General features: G+C 34.4%; 2 protein-coding genes across 2 annotated transcripts; one reads left to right on the forward strand and one right to left on the reverse strand.

Moving 5' to 3' along the window:
• Positions 1 to 968: 968 nt before the first annotated feature.
• Positions 969 to 3438, forward strand: LOC120272340 (rac-like GTP-binding protein RAC2). The gene is made up of 7 exons (XM_039279157.1): positions 969 to 1304; positions 1435 to 1522; positions 2034 to 2143; positions 2269 to 2332; positions 2601 to 2665; positions 2991 to 3056; positions 3188 to 3438. Exons 1-7 carry the CDS (start codon positions 1206 to 1208, stop codon positions 3284 to 3286), a joined length of 591 nt encoding a protein of 196 aa, XP_039135091.1. The 5' UTR covers positions 969 to 1205; the 3' UTR covers positions 3287 to 3438.
• A 1103-nt stretch (positions 3439 to 4541) lies between these two features.
• LOC120271465 (2-methoxy-6-polyprenyl-1,4-benzoquinol methylase, mitochondrial) lies at positions 4542 to 10352 on the reverse strand. Its single transcript, XM_039278143.1, has 9 exons — positions 10201 to 10352; positions 9989 to 10115; positions 9850 to 9911; positions 9360 to 9515; positions 9104 to 9248; positions 8663 to 8734; positions 7757 to 7865; positions 5109 to 5211; positions 4542 to 5026 (listed from the first exon to the last, which is right to left on the reverse strand). Exons 1-8 carry the CDS (start codon positions 10307 to 10309, stop codon positions 5110 to 5112), a joined length of 882 nt encoding a protein of 293 aa, XP_039134077.1. The 5' UTR covers positions 10310 to 10352; the 3' UTR covers positions 4542 to 5026; position 5109.
• Positions 10353 to 15707: the final 5355 nt, after the last annotated feature.

The following is a 15707-nucleotide window of genomic DNA, read 5'->3' on the forward strand; positions in this document are numbered from 1 at the left end:
TCCTTTTTATCTGGAGTATTAAAAAAAAAGGGAGAGATAAACTTAAAAAAAATTATTTAATTAAAATTATTGAAAATAGTGTGTATAAAATTACTGAACCCAAATGGATGAGACTATTGTTGTATTAATTAATTAAAACTTTAAAACCAGTAATATTCACAAAAAAATATTATTAATTAAAAAAAAAAGAAAATAAATTATAAGTCTACGAAAGTTTCAAAATATCCTAGACAGACCTTCTGATATATGAATTTGTCAGACAGTCCTTTTTCTGACAGCTTACTTTTCAGTTAATACAGCTTACTCTATCAATTTATTCGATCTTATAACATGTATTTCTTACTTGAAATGCATAGTTTTCGTTTAACATTGTGTGTGTTTTCGTAAAACCACATAAGTTTTCACTTAATATATAGTACATTTTCGCTTAATATTATGTGTTTTCGCTTAAAAAACTAGGAGACAGTTCTATCCATGTCAATTAACAGAAAAGTATACTGTTAGAAAAAAAATGACTTTTTACGAATACTCAAATTTGGCAGGACAATATATAAATAAGTGAAACTTGGACGTATTTTTAGAATATTTTTAATTTTAAAAAAATTGTTATTTATATCTTTGTATTTTTAGGACATTTTTAATTTAAAAAATATTGTTATTTATATATATATATATATATATATATATATATATATATATATATATATATATATATATATATCTTTGTATTTTTAGGACATTTTTAATTTTAAAAAAATATTGTAATTTATATCTTTGAGTAGCCATGTTTCTGTTTTTCCTTTTATTTTTTATTCTCTAAGCAAAAGTGGTGTAACTACATTTTTTTCCCCCTCCATATGTATATACATAGAAACAGAGAAAGGCAAAAAGAGGGGGAGTTTATGGAAAGAGAGAGTGTGTGAGTGGAGAAGAAGATGGGGTGGGGGGGACAGAATGATGCAAACTTCACTGGGGCTACTCTGAGGTTTTGCCTCTTTTTACAGCTCAAAGAGAAAGACCATTCCCCCCATTCTCTCATTCTCATATCACCTACACTTCCTTCCTAATCCTTCTTCTCTCTTCCCTTTTTCACATACACTGATACACACAAAAACAAACAAGACCAAACTATATTCTTCTTACTGAAACATCAACTATTTGTGTGTTTGTGTTTGTGTTTGTGTTTGTGTTTGAGTTTGTGAAAGATGAGCAATTGCAAGTTCATAAAGTGTGTGACAGTGGGAGATGGAGCTGTGGGAAAGACATGCTTACTTATCTCCTACACAAGCAACACCTTCCCTAATGTAAATTAGTTTATATATATATATATATATATATATATATATATATATATATATATATTATATAAGTTTATGTTCTTCTTTTCATTAATGTTTTTGATTTTTTGTTTTGGTGTTTTTTGTTTTTGGCAAGGATTATGTACCAACTGTGTTTGATAACTTCAGTGCCAATGTGGTGGTGAATGGGCAAACTGTTAACATGGGTCTTTGGGACACTGCTGGTAATGCTTCTTTCTTTCTTCTTCTCTTTTTATGTTTTGATTATTTTTATGGCTTTGTTTCTTCTTGGTGTTAAATTTTGAAAGGATTGCATGCTTTGTGGTGGAAATTTAATGGTTTTATGGATTCTATTGTGTATGGTTTCTTTATTTTATTTGTGGGACAATGTTTTTTAGGAAATCTTTAGAAGTTCAATTTTATCTTCCTCTTCTGATAAATGATAAATCAGATGAAAATATGAGAAATTTTAATGATTCACTTTGACTCTGATATTAGTTTCAAGAATTGCCATTTCAAGATGAACCATTCTGACCAAATATGTTCTGATTCATAAAGTTGTTTATGGTACCATTTTTTATAATAATAATTATTATTATTGTGCAAATAAGCCTAAAAAAATCATGCTAATCATCATCATCATTAACAGAACTAATTAAATTAAGCAAACACAAAGAAGAACTTTCAATCCAAGAATATATGTTAGAATTATGTGATTATACTATGGCTTTGCAGGTCAAGAAGATTACAACAGGCTCAGGCCTCTTAGCTACCGAGGTGCCGATGTTTTCATTCTCGCCTTTTCCGTCATCAGTAAGCCTAGTTTTGAGAATGTGTCCAAGAAAGTAAGCTTTCTTCTTCCTCTTCTTCTTCTTAATCATTTATTATAATTCTTTAATTATTATATTCTCTTTAATTCTTCTCTAATTCTACTTTATAATTTGGCCGAATAATCCTTCGTTATGAGAAGTGGCTTCCGGAGTTGAGACATTATGCACCGACGGTGCCCATTGTGCTTGTGGGAACTAAACAAGGTGTGTGCATGTCTTTTCTTTCTTCTTAGTTCTTGCAAGTGTTAATTCCTCTGAAAAAAAAAAGTAATAATACAAGAATATATTTCTTCTTTGACTATGAATCTGAAATCTTTGTTTTGTTCTTTTCAGTGTAATTAGTGATATTGGTAAAACCGATAGGAGTGTATTGTATCTTAGTTGAGAATACTACCATTATGCTTAGTTTGTTCATCTCAAATCGATTTATTTGATTATATATATATATATATATATATATACATATAAACAGATTTAAGGGAAGACAAACAGTTCCTCATGGATCATCCCGGCGCATGTACTATTTCTGCCGAGCAGGTACTGATCAAATTCATCTCCCATTTTCTCTCAAAACCAAATTTTCTTTTCTGCAATGATACAAATATATGTTTTCAAGTTCATCATTCAGCAAATTGCTTTGCATTCTTAAAAATTTTGGCTGCATAATTTTACTGATGAACTTGATTTTTAGCAAGTCCTGCAGTTTGTGAACTCCCATATAATTGTACTAATATTAACCTCATTTTCATTCTGTCAGCTCGTCTTTCAGCAAATTGCTTTTCCTGCATCATCAATACCATTCGAAAAAATTTTTAGTAACATAATTTTACTGATACTCTCAAATATATGTTTTTAATTCAAGGGTGAAGAGCTGAAGAGGCAAATTGGTGCAACTGCCTACATCGAATGCAGTTCTAAAACTCAGCAGGTATCGTTACAGATATTATTCATTCGGTTTATGAATTTCATCAATTCATGGCTTAATCAATATCGATCGATGTATGTTTTTTTTATCTTAAAATTTGAACAATGATAAGTAATGCATGTTCTTGGTTGCAGAATGTAAAGAATGTTCTTGACTCCGCAATCAAAGCAGTGATTCAGCCACCTAAACAGAAAAAAGAAAGGAGACAAAACAAGATCTGCAACTTTCTTTAGTATATGATGAGATTGCATAACTTTTTCCTTTTGTTTTCTTGTTTGTTTTGACTTTTTTTTTTCCTTATTTATTGGGAGATGTATAGCAAGCTTTGTCATGGTGTTCATTTCTATATATACACACACATGATATGAAACTTAAGTTGTGTTGTTCTTGGAAATGGTTCTATTAAATGTTTTTTTCTTTTAAATTAAATTTGCATGCATTACTCCATAATTTATGTTTTCTGTTTGTGGATGGTAAACGATAAATTTTGAATCTTTTAATATTAATTAATCTCTCTGTGTATATTATTTCTATCAAAAGAGTAATTCAAACTGGAATGAAGAGGACCTTGCGTAGGGTATTTATTTTGGAAATGGCCCAAGATTGAACACCAAAATTCATGCAAGGTGAGATATTAACTTCACGTCTACGTGCATTCCTGATTTTCTTTAAATTAGGATGTTTGTCGTCTATTTGTAAAAATAAAAAATAAAATAAAACTTAAATTCAAGAAGTTATTGAAATACTTGTTAAATTAATTTAAAATTTTTAATTAGGTTTAAAGTAATTATTGATTTCCTAGTAAATACACAAACTATGGTCTAAAATTCCAATAACTAAATAGAGTAGCTGTTGTTAAGCAAAAAAACACATAATTTATCTTTCTTGTTTGCACTTTTAGTTATATTGATTATTTTTTAATATTAAACAATTACATGAGCAAATTCTTTTAAGACTTGTTGAAGGATACAATTTAAAAATAAATAAATAGCACCTTTAATTTACCTACCTTAGGAGTATTTGTTCCATGGAGAAGGTAAAAACATCGATGATGATGTTTGTTTGTCTTTGGAGAAGATAAGATAAAACATTGATAATGATGTTTGTTTCATAAAACTGTTTACTAAAGTCAAAAGTGAGATTTGATTTCTTAAAAATATAACTTAATGTTTTGATTTTCATGAGATTTTTTTAATTTGTTTTTGTAAGAAGTACAACTTCACTTCCAGCAAATTTAAAAAAAGTACCAAAGTCTCATTTCAAAACAAATTTAAACCAGTTTTTATAATTAGCTCCTTTCAATATATGATATTTATATATATATATATATATATATATATATATATAATATACAAATTTACTTGATATCTTTTCTTATTTACCAAAGTCGCATCAATTGAGATTTAATTAAAAACAGAATGAGAAAGAAAAGAAATGAAAAGAAAAACAATAAATTAGAAGTAAAAAAGGAGAATGAAGAAAATATGGTTATACTAAATAATTCTATTTTAAATGCTATAAAAACTTGATTGTGTGCCCGCAAGTGTACGGCATCGCCAAGTAATACCCTGTGAGTGACACAAGGGTCTGAAACATGAACAAGAAAAGGTCTGAAACTAATACTAGTCTTGATCCTTATTTCATGCCAAATAACTGATAATAATTCATTTGAACTAATTGTCTACACTGAAACTCAAGTGTGTCAATGCCTTTGTGTTCCAACAGATGATCAAGGCAATGTCAAGAAGCTATGCTCACCATTGAAACCACCATCACAAGGGTCAGTGAAACCTTGGGAGAGATCCAGATTGATTTCTTTGTCACCTTTATTGATTGCAAGAGATATCTGTTGCTGGATGTCTGGAAAGAAAAGATTAAATTAAAGGGGGACGAGCACACGCTGAACTTTCAAGGTTCTTGGTTGCAGTTGCAGCAGGATGATTTCGAGGATTGGATCTGGCATTTTACTGGTCCTGATACGGCGTGTTACAGTATCAGTAAGGTGTTGTATCATGTGTTTCATAACAGGAGTATGACAAAACTGAATGAACTTACCCTACAATTTTAATCCGGAATGAATAGCAACTACACCTCCAACAAGATTCTCATATTCAACCTTCTGAAATCCTGCATCAAGGATCATTCGAGCAAAGGTCTCCTGCACAATGAAAACAAAATCAGAAAAGACGCCAAATTAGAAGATAAGAACAATAATATCAGTTAGCTCAATGCATCAAGTGGCATGCATGGGTAATATGCACAAAATGTAACCAAGAGCGCAAGTGTTAGATGTTTTTGCCACAGAACCGTTGTTTCTTGCATCATTCTACCAACATTGATAATTTGTCATCAAAAAGTATTATTATTGATGATAACTACCATACAGACACAGTATATTGCATGCATGGTTTTTATGTTCTTCTATAATAAAAAAGTGTGAATATAGAAGAATCTTAGAACATGATGCATCAGTTTACTGATTGCAGTATACATGCTCTTCTGTCTCCCCATGCAACCCACTTGGTAATTGCATAAACAGTGGGAAGTTGGGAACAGGTTCTCAAGCATGACTTCTCTTTTTATTTTCTTCTCTTTTACGTTCCAGAATTTGAAATCCTTTTTAGAGTTTACCCCTCGCCAATCGATTGTTTCCCGGTGTTTCAGCATGAAGAATTTTCAATCCCTTAACAGTGATCAATTGCTGCATTTTATCCGTCTGTAACACCAGTGCCAGTCACTAGTGACAGCATTCATTCCTTCACACGTTGTCCTCAACTCCATGGCTCCCCTGAAGTCGAAGAATTTGGGTCTTCTTCTGTTCCTACTTTTATAAAGGTAGAATACCTATGTTCGTCCCTGTACTTATTTCATTTTGCCCTTTTAGTCCTTCTACTTCAATTTAAGCTCTTTCAACCCCTCTACTCTTTGAATGAGTGCAATCAAGTCCCTGAGGCTGTTCTAATCATAAAAATAATTAATATAATACACAATTCATCCATAATAATCATTGTAATATACACAATTCATGGAAATAATACAAATTCTTAATGTTTTTATATGATTCATAGAATATATGAGCAATAAAAATTAGTAATTGGTATATAATAGAATATATGGGGGACTTGATTGCGCTCATTCAAAGAGTAGAGGAATTAAAAGGGCTTAAATTGAAATAGAAGGACTAAAAGGGCAAAGTGAAAAGAGTATAGGGTCTAATATGAGTATTCTACCTTTTATAAACCCATCCCACCCCTCCAGAGATGATCTAAAATTCTGTACTTGCTAATATGATGTTCAAGTATGGTAGGCACATCAACAGGAGAAACAAATCCATACTTACTTTATCATCCATCTTACTAAAATAATGACATTATGACCACCTATGTGAGAGCAGGGGTTAACCAACACTTGACCCTGAAGGTCAAGTGATTTTATTTCTTCTCTAAATTTTCTAACTAGGATCAGTTCACAGAGGCCACTCCTCTGACCTCAACTTAAATGAGCGCATATAAATACATATAACCCTAACAATGTCTTGACTTCCCCAAAAGACCGCCCACTTTCTTTAAGCAGTACTTTATCAACAAAATTATCAACATCACATTGTGTCAGCCCCTTATACTTGGTCATGTTTGGAATGATCATGGCATCTCCATCCGATGAGTTAATATCATCTTCTCCTTGATATAGAGTCAAACAAGTGTGCTTCTTCGGAGTTTCTTCCCTGGCCTTCAGGGCCATTGAGAGAAGTCCTGCCAGTTGACTTCATTCTGTGGTTTCAATATGAGATGGCCACACATCAGGGATCATGTGATACAGGACAACATGTCTCCCACACATCTGGACAGTCCCCACCAATGCAGAAACTCAGATCTTTGAAACATAAAATCGGCTTCATTGTTTATCTCACTCTTTTTTACTTGCACTACATGAATATTCTGTGAAGACCCTTTCTCTGGTGACTCTAACAAGCACCATGAGTCTGCACATTGTGGTTAAGCACCAACAATGTCACCACTGACCACCAGCAGTGATGCAGGAGCGTCAGTTACATCCATTACAATTTCTCTTTGGCACTTTGCCTTCATTTTACTTGAAGTTTCATAAGTTATTAGCCTAATAAATGATTCTTGTCTTTTAAGTTTCTTTTAGGTTACTTGGTGATTAAGTCTAGTATTAATGCAAAAGGCTATTGGCTACTATAAATAGCCTTGTTAGAAAATAGGCATTGTATCTTTCTATTACATAATATTAAAGAAGTTTTCTTAAAAAACTCTGTTATCTATCTTGTTTCCAACCACAATCCTCTTCTCTTTAGCCAAAGTCTTGTAGACTGACTGCCCATAAACTATTCTACTGCGTCAAGCAGCGTTGCCAAGAAAGCCAACTAAGTAGTCAAAAATATCAAAACTGAAACGGGCATGTATGCATAGATCGAGCTATATATATATATATATATATATATAATCATGCAGAATCAAGGAGAAAGGTACCCATTGAAGTAATTAAATAGAATAGAACATCATTCAAATCAAATAAATTGATATTATCTTGACTTCTCCTTTGATAAATCATCCAGCATGCTTCATATCTAATCATACTATGCATGACTAGTACCGAATTTATTTTTACTGTACACCAAAGGTTATATGCTAGATCCATGTCAAAGAAACCAATACGATATGAGAGTGGTTCAGTTTTACCTGGTTAGGGAACCGGCGAATACTCTCAACTAGATATTGATAAGAATCTCTGTCACCAGCCAAAAACTCTCCCATAGCTGGAATGATTGAAAATGAGTAGTAGTCGTAACTGAATGGGAAGGAAACAAATCCTCAAATATTAGATGAAGAAGCAAGTTATCAATACAACAGACTTGGATGAAGAAGTAAGTTATCAAAAAACAACAGCAGGGATCAATCTAGACTATAAGAAAGTCCCATTTATATATATATATATATATATATATATATATATATCAGCTAGCTCAAAATGCCAGAACCTGCAATTATAATTTCAGTAATGAGTTAGTGACCATTAATTACAACATAAATGATATTAATGTCAAAAACAAAAGGGATCAATCTGGGCCATAAGAAAGTTCCATTCATGTGTCTAGCAGCTAGCTCCAGCTGCCAGAAACTATAATTATGATTTCAATTATGAGCTGGTAAGCGTCAATTACAAGAACAGAGATGATATTAATGTCAAGAGTCTGATTTTACTGATGTTAAATTCTGCACAAAGAAACGGGAAGACTAGAACAACCACAAATGCAAGAGGATTGAATAATATAATATCCATAACAATTCATGAAATTGGCAAACCATTCAAGACTCTTAGAGTCTCAATTTACTAAATAGCAGATGAACAATATACAGCAGGGTCTAAATTAGGAAAACAATTTACCCACAGAAAATATTAATCAAGTGGTATCTATTTCATAGTTAGGAGAATCATCACATTATGATAGTTTGCACCATGCTACCAACTTGATTCTCATTTCACAAGCATGGTTATTCGAATAAAAAACTTGTGAAATTTGTAAGCATAGAAAAGCAGACAGAACAATATATAGAAATTTTAGATCAGTTCAAGAAAATGCTCACATTTGTTTGAAGACAGGAAGTTCCACATGGCTCAGCTCTAGGCAAAGAAACCTTCCTCCTCGTTTGAGTACCCTAAAAATTGAAAAGCAGACCAGTAGAGTATTATTATAGCATGTAATCATACAAATACTATTGACCAAGTATGATAATTTTGCATTGTAAGCCAATAACAGAAGAAAGTTTCCTTATCATATTCCAATTCCTTGTGAAAACTTTAAAATAGCCTAATAACAACTAACAATTAAAGGATTAACTTTGTCCTTCAAAAAATAATATATTTTGTTTTCTTCACCATGTTCACCATTTTGATGAATAAATATCCATTGTCGGAAAAAAAAAAAAAAAAATTGTGTGCGTGCACAACTTCCTTATCTAACTAATTGTTTTGAAACCATCAAATGCAAAGCAAGTAAAAGTCTAAATAAAATTCAAGAACTTCACCTGTAAGCTTCTGAAAGTACTTTCTCAATATGTGTTACATTCCTTATCCCGAATGCAATAGTATACCCATCCATTGACCCATCAGCAAAACTTAAAGCTTCGGCATCTCCCTCTACCCAATGAAGAGAACAATCTTCACCAAGCCCTGAGAACATTAACAACTGAATCAGTATACTAGGAGAAGGATTAGAAAGAAACCCTCATATAAAAAATTTGACTCCATAGATGGCAGGCAGAGTCTGCTCCCCATCGATACCTTTCTCAACAGCTCTCTTTTTGCCAACATTCAACATGTTTGGATTGATGTCACATACGAATATTTTTGTCTCATCTTCTATACCAGATAGACCTTCCTGCAAGGCTCTATCACTAACACTAGTTATACTCTCAAGAACACGAAAGGCAACATCTCCTGCAGGCCCGACAAGGTTTAAATCAACATTATCAGACATCAAGGACGATTATAAATTCAAAGAAAGCACAAAACTAAAGAGATAAAAACCATGATCTTTACAGTCATTACTGAAAGAGCTAGAAAATGTAGGACAAGCATTTACTTAAATGAATTGAATATATATTAACAAAAATACATTGGTGAAATTAGCCAAAAAAAAAAAAGTGAGCGAATTTTCACCAGAACCAACAGCATGTGTCCTTCAAAATATAATTTTTATTCCCACATCCAAACAATCTTCTTATTATGTGATATTGTGAAGTAGCATTTGCATGTTTGGCAAGGAGCATACCTGTTCCTCCAGCCACATCAAGATGCTTCATTCCAGGAAAAGGATGCAACTTTGAGACCAATCTGAAGACAAAAATCAAAGATGAACAACATAGAAGCATAAAATTGAAACAAATACTGAAAAACAAAAAAATCAGAACCTATCCTTCCACAGCCTATGCAACCCAGCACTCATCATGTCATTCATGAGATCGTAACTTGAAGCAACGCTACTGAAAACACCACCCACCAATTTGCTTTTCTCATCTTCCTGGACTTGCTTGAATCCTACAAAACAAGAACAAGTAGAATCCTTGGCGATCAATTAATCAATCAATAGAACTGCAAAGAATGGGACAGAGATGAGGCGTACCGAAGCTGGTGGCATGGGAATGGAGGAATCGAGGGAGAATGGAAGGTAGACATCTAGGGATTTTGGGAGTTCCCCTTCGGAGTAGCGCCATCATCGTCGTCCTCGCCATGGCTCTCTCTCTCTCTCTCTCTCTCTCTCTCTCTCTGTTTCTCTCTGAGTCTTGGTTTTGTTGGTGAAACGGGTCGGATCTGAGTCTTGGTTTTGTTGGTGAAACGGGTCGGATCCAAATTGGGAAACCCGAAAACCCGAAAATCCGAACCAAATGTAACCTAGAAAGAAGACATGATAGAACCTATGGTTTAATTACCAGATTGGTCCCTCCATTATAGTAAAAATATCCTTTCAGTCCCTCTATTATTTTTTGTCCTTCCTGAGATCCCTCTATTTTACCATTTAGTGAAATGTAAGGCCCTCTTAGGGACCTTCTAGGGACAAATGATATGAGAGAGAATGACTTGTATTTCAATAAATGGTAAAATAGAGGGATCCCAGAAGGACAAAAAATAATATGGGGACTGAAAGGGCACTTTCACTATAATAGAGAGACCAATCTGGTAATTAAACTTAGAGCCTATTTGTTTGAGTTTTGGAATAAAAATTTTATGTTGGTTGCGAAACAATCAAGTTCCACCATAGTGTTCATAGTCTAGCAGTATTAGCCCCACTGCAAAAACAAAAAGGTTGATATAAAACATTCAAAAAATTCGAAATTTAAGTATCATTGGACGTAATAGTAGGGTTGTAAATGAACCAGCGTTCGTTAAAAGCTTGACAGCTTAGCTCATTAAGGGTCCCGTTAGGCTCGTTTATTGAAGCTCATAAGGTAAACAAGCTGAGTTTGAACATCACCAAACTCAGCTCATTAAGTCTTATGAACAACTCATTCATAGTATCATAAAAAATCACTACAAGAATCGTTACAATGCTCATTTATAATATCATTAACAAGTTTATTTATAAAAAATCATTAATAGAATTGTTTATATATCATCAACAATCTCAGGTAATTTTTTGGATAGGTCACCAAACTTGGGCCAATTTTCAGTTTGATCATCGTACTTCAATTTTCATTAAATCAATTATTTGGTTTTAATTTCATTTCACCAAGCAGTCACTCAGAGAATTCTAACCCCAATTACTTATGTAGCCACTGGAGAATCCTAATCATCCTCACCACCCCACGTCAAATGGTTTATGTGGCATAATGAGTCAACCAAGTTCTGCATTGTCAGCATACGTTGGCATCATCTTTTTCTTGATTATAAATTGATTCTCTATCTTGTTTTTGATTCATAGGATGCTCAAGATGTGAAGAAAACCAATGATTTTCACTCCAAAAGCTAGGATTTTTGTCAATATGAGCCTTGGATTTGCTTCTCCTTCTCTTGATCATCTTATCTTGCCCTTGTTGTTGTTATTCTTCGATCTTGGCTTTGATTGCATTCAAGTAATCACTAGTGTCTTTCAATCAAAAGGGATTCTTGAAGAACTAGAATGCAAGTAGAAATGGCTCCCCCATGTCCATGGACTGGAGTTTTGTGCTCCCCACTGGCGAGCGGCGGTGAGGTCCTTCATCTGAACCTCAATGGCATGGGTTTGTTTGGTAAACTTAAATACCAAGCTTTAATGGTGTTACCCAATCTCCAGGACGTCAATCTCCATGGAAACCACTTCCATGGCGATCTCTCTCTCAATTCCATTGCTTCTTCTTCTTTTCTCTCTTGCAACCTCAAAACCCTAGACATTTCAGCATTCCCCCTTGAAGATGATGCCAATGTGACACAACTTTGCTGACATTGCAGAACTTGGCTGTCTCACTATGCCACCTAAGCCATCTGATGTGGCTTCCGGTGACCACATCAGCAATTAGGGGTTGGAATTCTCCAGGTGGTTGCCCGATGAAATAAAATTAAAATTAGATGACTAATTTGATATAAATTGAAGTACGATGACCAAACTGAAAATTGACCAAAGTTCGATGACCTACCTAGAAATTAACCCCAACAATCTCATTTATACAAAGTATTTATAGAAACTTTTATAGCAATATTAACATCATCATCTATAGGATCATTAATAATAATGTATTGCAATAATATTACACTAATTTTTAAGTATAAATTTAAGAAAAAATAAAAATAATTTATAATTTTTATTATAAAAAGGTTTAATATTAATTTTAAAACAATATTTTTTACTAATAATAATTATTATAAAGTATTACTTATGAAAAAGGACCGATCCTTATCAAGCAAGCGAGTTAAACCTGAAGGCTTTACTATTTATGAAGCGTGATATAGGCTTGAGCTCAGCTCGGGCTCGGTTAAAATAATGGCAAGCCGAGCTTGAACATGGCCAAGCTCGGCTCGTTTACACCCCTAGTCTAATAGTAGTAATAGGTCCCTAGATGTGGATTCAGATTTGTAACTTGAATCCCGTTATATCAAATGGAGGTAAACAAACTAAACATCACTTGCTGCATTTGTCTTAATAAAAATAATAATCAGTTTCTAATTTCAACTCAACTAATTATAATGTTATATTATATTATATTTGTTAGAGTAATATACCTTTATGTATAACATATATGCATATATACCTTGTATCTCCATGCTCATACATGCATACTCTTGTATCTATTTATTGGGTTGTTGCCCTAATGAATGATAGAGCTTCTTCTCACATTATCTTACATGGTATTAGAGCAAGTTTTTCTGTTGTGGTTTTTTTTTTCGATAAACTCCGGTTATTTCTTCACCTTACCATATTTATCTTTACTTCGCCAGATATCTCCCAATTTGTTGTTTTGGCTTTTTCTTCGCCATTTTTATCATTATTTCACCGGATTCTTATTGGATTTGGAGTCTCTATTTTGCTTCATCGATTGTCTCTCTCACTGACAACATTATCTTAAAAAAATCATGCCCGCTAGTGGATTCTCGCCGAATTCTTTTCATCTTCTTCGCCACCGCGTTACTCCTCCTCCCCAATTGAGCCTGATGTTTTGAGGAGATTTGCTACCAATTGAGCCTCTCTTAAAACCTTATAAAGCATCTCTATTCCTGGTTGTCTTCACTCCAGTTGTGAAGTGAACCTTTGATCCTTCTGTAGTAACACAACTCACTTTGGTCAAAATCAACACTTTAGTCTTCATACCTTTGATACGCTGGTGAAGAAATTCATGTAAAATGAGTTCATGTAACCAACTTCACATACTGCTGGCATGAACACGAGATTGAGTTGATGTCATTGACGACAAAGGACATCTCCTTGTTGGCCTTCTTGTTGATCTAATAGGAGCCAACCTTGTTCAGGATCTGATCTAATGCTCTTCTCTCCGAGCCGAGAAATCGAATTCTCAACCAAAGAAATTTCAGAAAAGATACCATTTTTTGAAAAACCTAATTAGTGAAGACATGATGCCATTTTTTTTTTTTTTTTAAAAGTTGTCATTTTTTTGAACAGCTTGATAGTGACGTTAGTGGAGACACACGTGACACGTAACATTAGTGCAGACATAGTGGAGACATCTATTATCTATTATTTACACAAGATGACAGACAAAGAATGACACATTTTTATTTCCAATAGTGATGGCATGATAGTGACTAATTGCTAAAAAAAATGGCCTCCTCTTCATCTTCTCCGGAATTTTTTGTTATGTGCCATTATTGCAAGCGTTCTGGACATGTGAAGAGTTATTGTCCTAAGCTTCGACAACGGCAGCAGTAGTCTTGCCCTCTGCCTTATTCTTCTGTTATCTCTCCATCCTCCCATACTTCTTCTGCTACAGTCTTTTCTTTTGATTCTTTTGTTGATCTACTCTCTTAGGTTGCTCAGCTTACTAAGCAAATCCATGCTATGTAGTCCCACACTTTTTCTATGACTGTTGTCTCTGGTATGAGTTCCTCTGTTATGTCTGTTGCCTCTGGTATGTCTTCCTCTTCCTGGATTTTAGACTCTGGTGTCACTCATCATATGATTGTAGATGCCTCTAGCCTACTTTCTATCTCTACTCCCCTCCCCCCACTTTCCAATATTCGCATTGCTGATGGGAGCGTTCATCCTGTTACACAGTATGGTCGTATTCAGTCCACTTTATTTGATATTTCCAACGTCCATCATGTTCCTGACTTAGCTCTAAATCTTATCTCAGTTAGCCAGCTCACTGAGTAGGGTCTTACAGTCATTTTTTCTTCTTTTGCTTGTTCCTTGCAGGATAATCTTACAGGCTAGAGGATTAGGACCGGGCGTAGAATTGGCGGACTTTATCACTTAGATATCTTCATCTTCCCATTCCTCAACCTTCTGTAATTATTGCATCTATGTATTCTCTCGATCATTGGCATAGTTGTCTCAGTCACATATCCAGTGCTAGCTTGAAACTCTTAACTACTTTAGGTAGTCTTGGTTCCATTTCTACTACTTTTTTACATCTATGTATGGGTGGGTCAATCCCTGCTCTCATCTCTTTGAGGTTTTTCCTACTACATCAGCTTTACTGATGATTTCTCCCGTTGCACCTGACTTTACTTGTAGCGTTCACGATCTTAAGTCTTTGCTATTTATTCTTAATTTATACAAATGGCATGTACTCAATTCACCAAAGGCATTAAGGTCTTTCGCTCTGATGGGGTACATTAGCGTCTCTCTACATCCTTTCGAGAGTTACTCTCTAGTCATGACAGTTTGGCTCAGCAATCATGTCTTCACACCTGCTCAAAATGGTATTGCTGAGCGTTAGCATCGTCATATCTTGGAAACTGCTTGTGCCCTTCTCTTTTCCTCTACTGTCCCTCAAACCTTTTGGGCTGAGGCTATTCTTACCTCTGTCTATCTCTTCAGTAGAACTCCTTCCATCATTCTTTCTGGAGTCACTCCTTATGAGCGTCTTTACTCTCAATCTCCCTCTTATAGTCATCTTCACACTTTTAGTTGTACTTGTTTTATCTTTTTGCCCGCTGTTGAGCGAACCAAACTCTTTCCTCGTTCCGCCATGTGCATTTTTTATGTTATAGCTCTGAACACAAGGATTATCGCTGCTATGATCCTCTATCTCACCGTTGTATTTCCCATTACATAACCTTTCTTAAAGGCACACTTACATTTCTTCATCTTCTTCTAATTTTTCTTTTCTTTAGTCTCCCTCTAGTTCCTCTTCCCTCCCTTCAGTGATTATTCCGAGTTCCACTATCACTACCAATTTTGTTCCCCTTCCCGCAGTCTCCACTGACACTTCTTCTATTTCTCCAACCACTTGGTGTATTGATGGTTCTGGTGATTTGTCTCCTCTCCCTACAAGCTCATCCTCTCTTAAAGATGCTCATGATACCTCCCGTCGTTACCCAGACCACATTCGTCGTCGTCCTGCCCGATATGCCCTTTCTTTTTCCTAAACCTACTCCCAAGAGTTCTAAGCTTTCTTGCTACTATTCACTCCCATTCCAAGCAGCAGTCTTATCATGAGGATGTGAGTCATCCCCATTAGCAGTAGGCTATGACATAGG

This window comes from Dioscorea cayenensis, chromosome 11 (assembly GCF_009730915.1).
Source record: "Dioscorea cayenensis subsp. rotundata cultivar TDr96_F1 chromosome 11, TDr96_F1_v2_PseudoChromosome.rev07_lg8_w22 25.fasta, whole genome shotgun sequence".
NCBI lineage: Eukaryota > Viridiplantae > Streptophyta > Magnoliopsida > Dioscoreales > Dioscoreaceae > Dioscorea > Dioscorea cayenensis.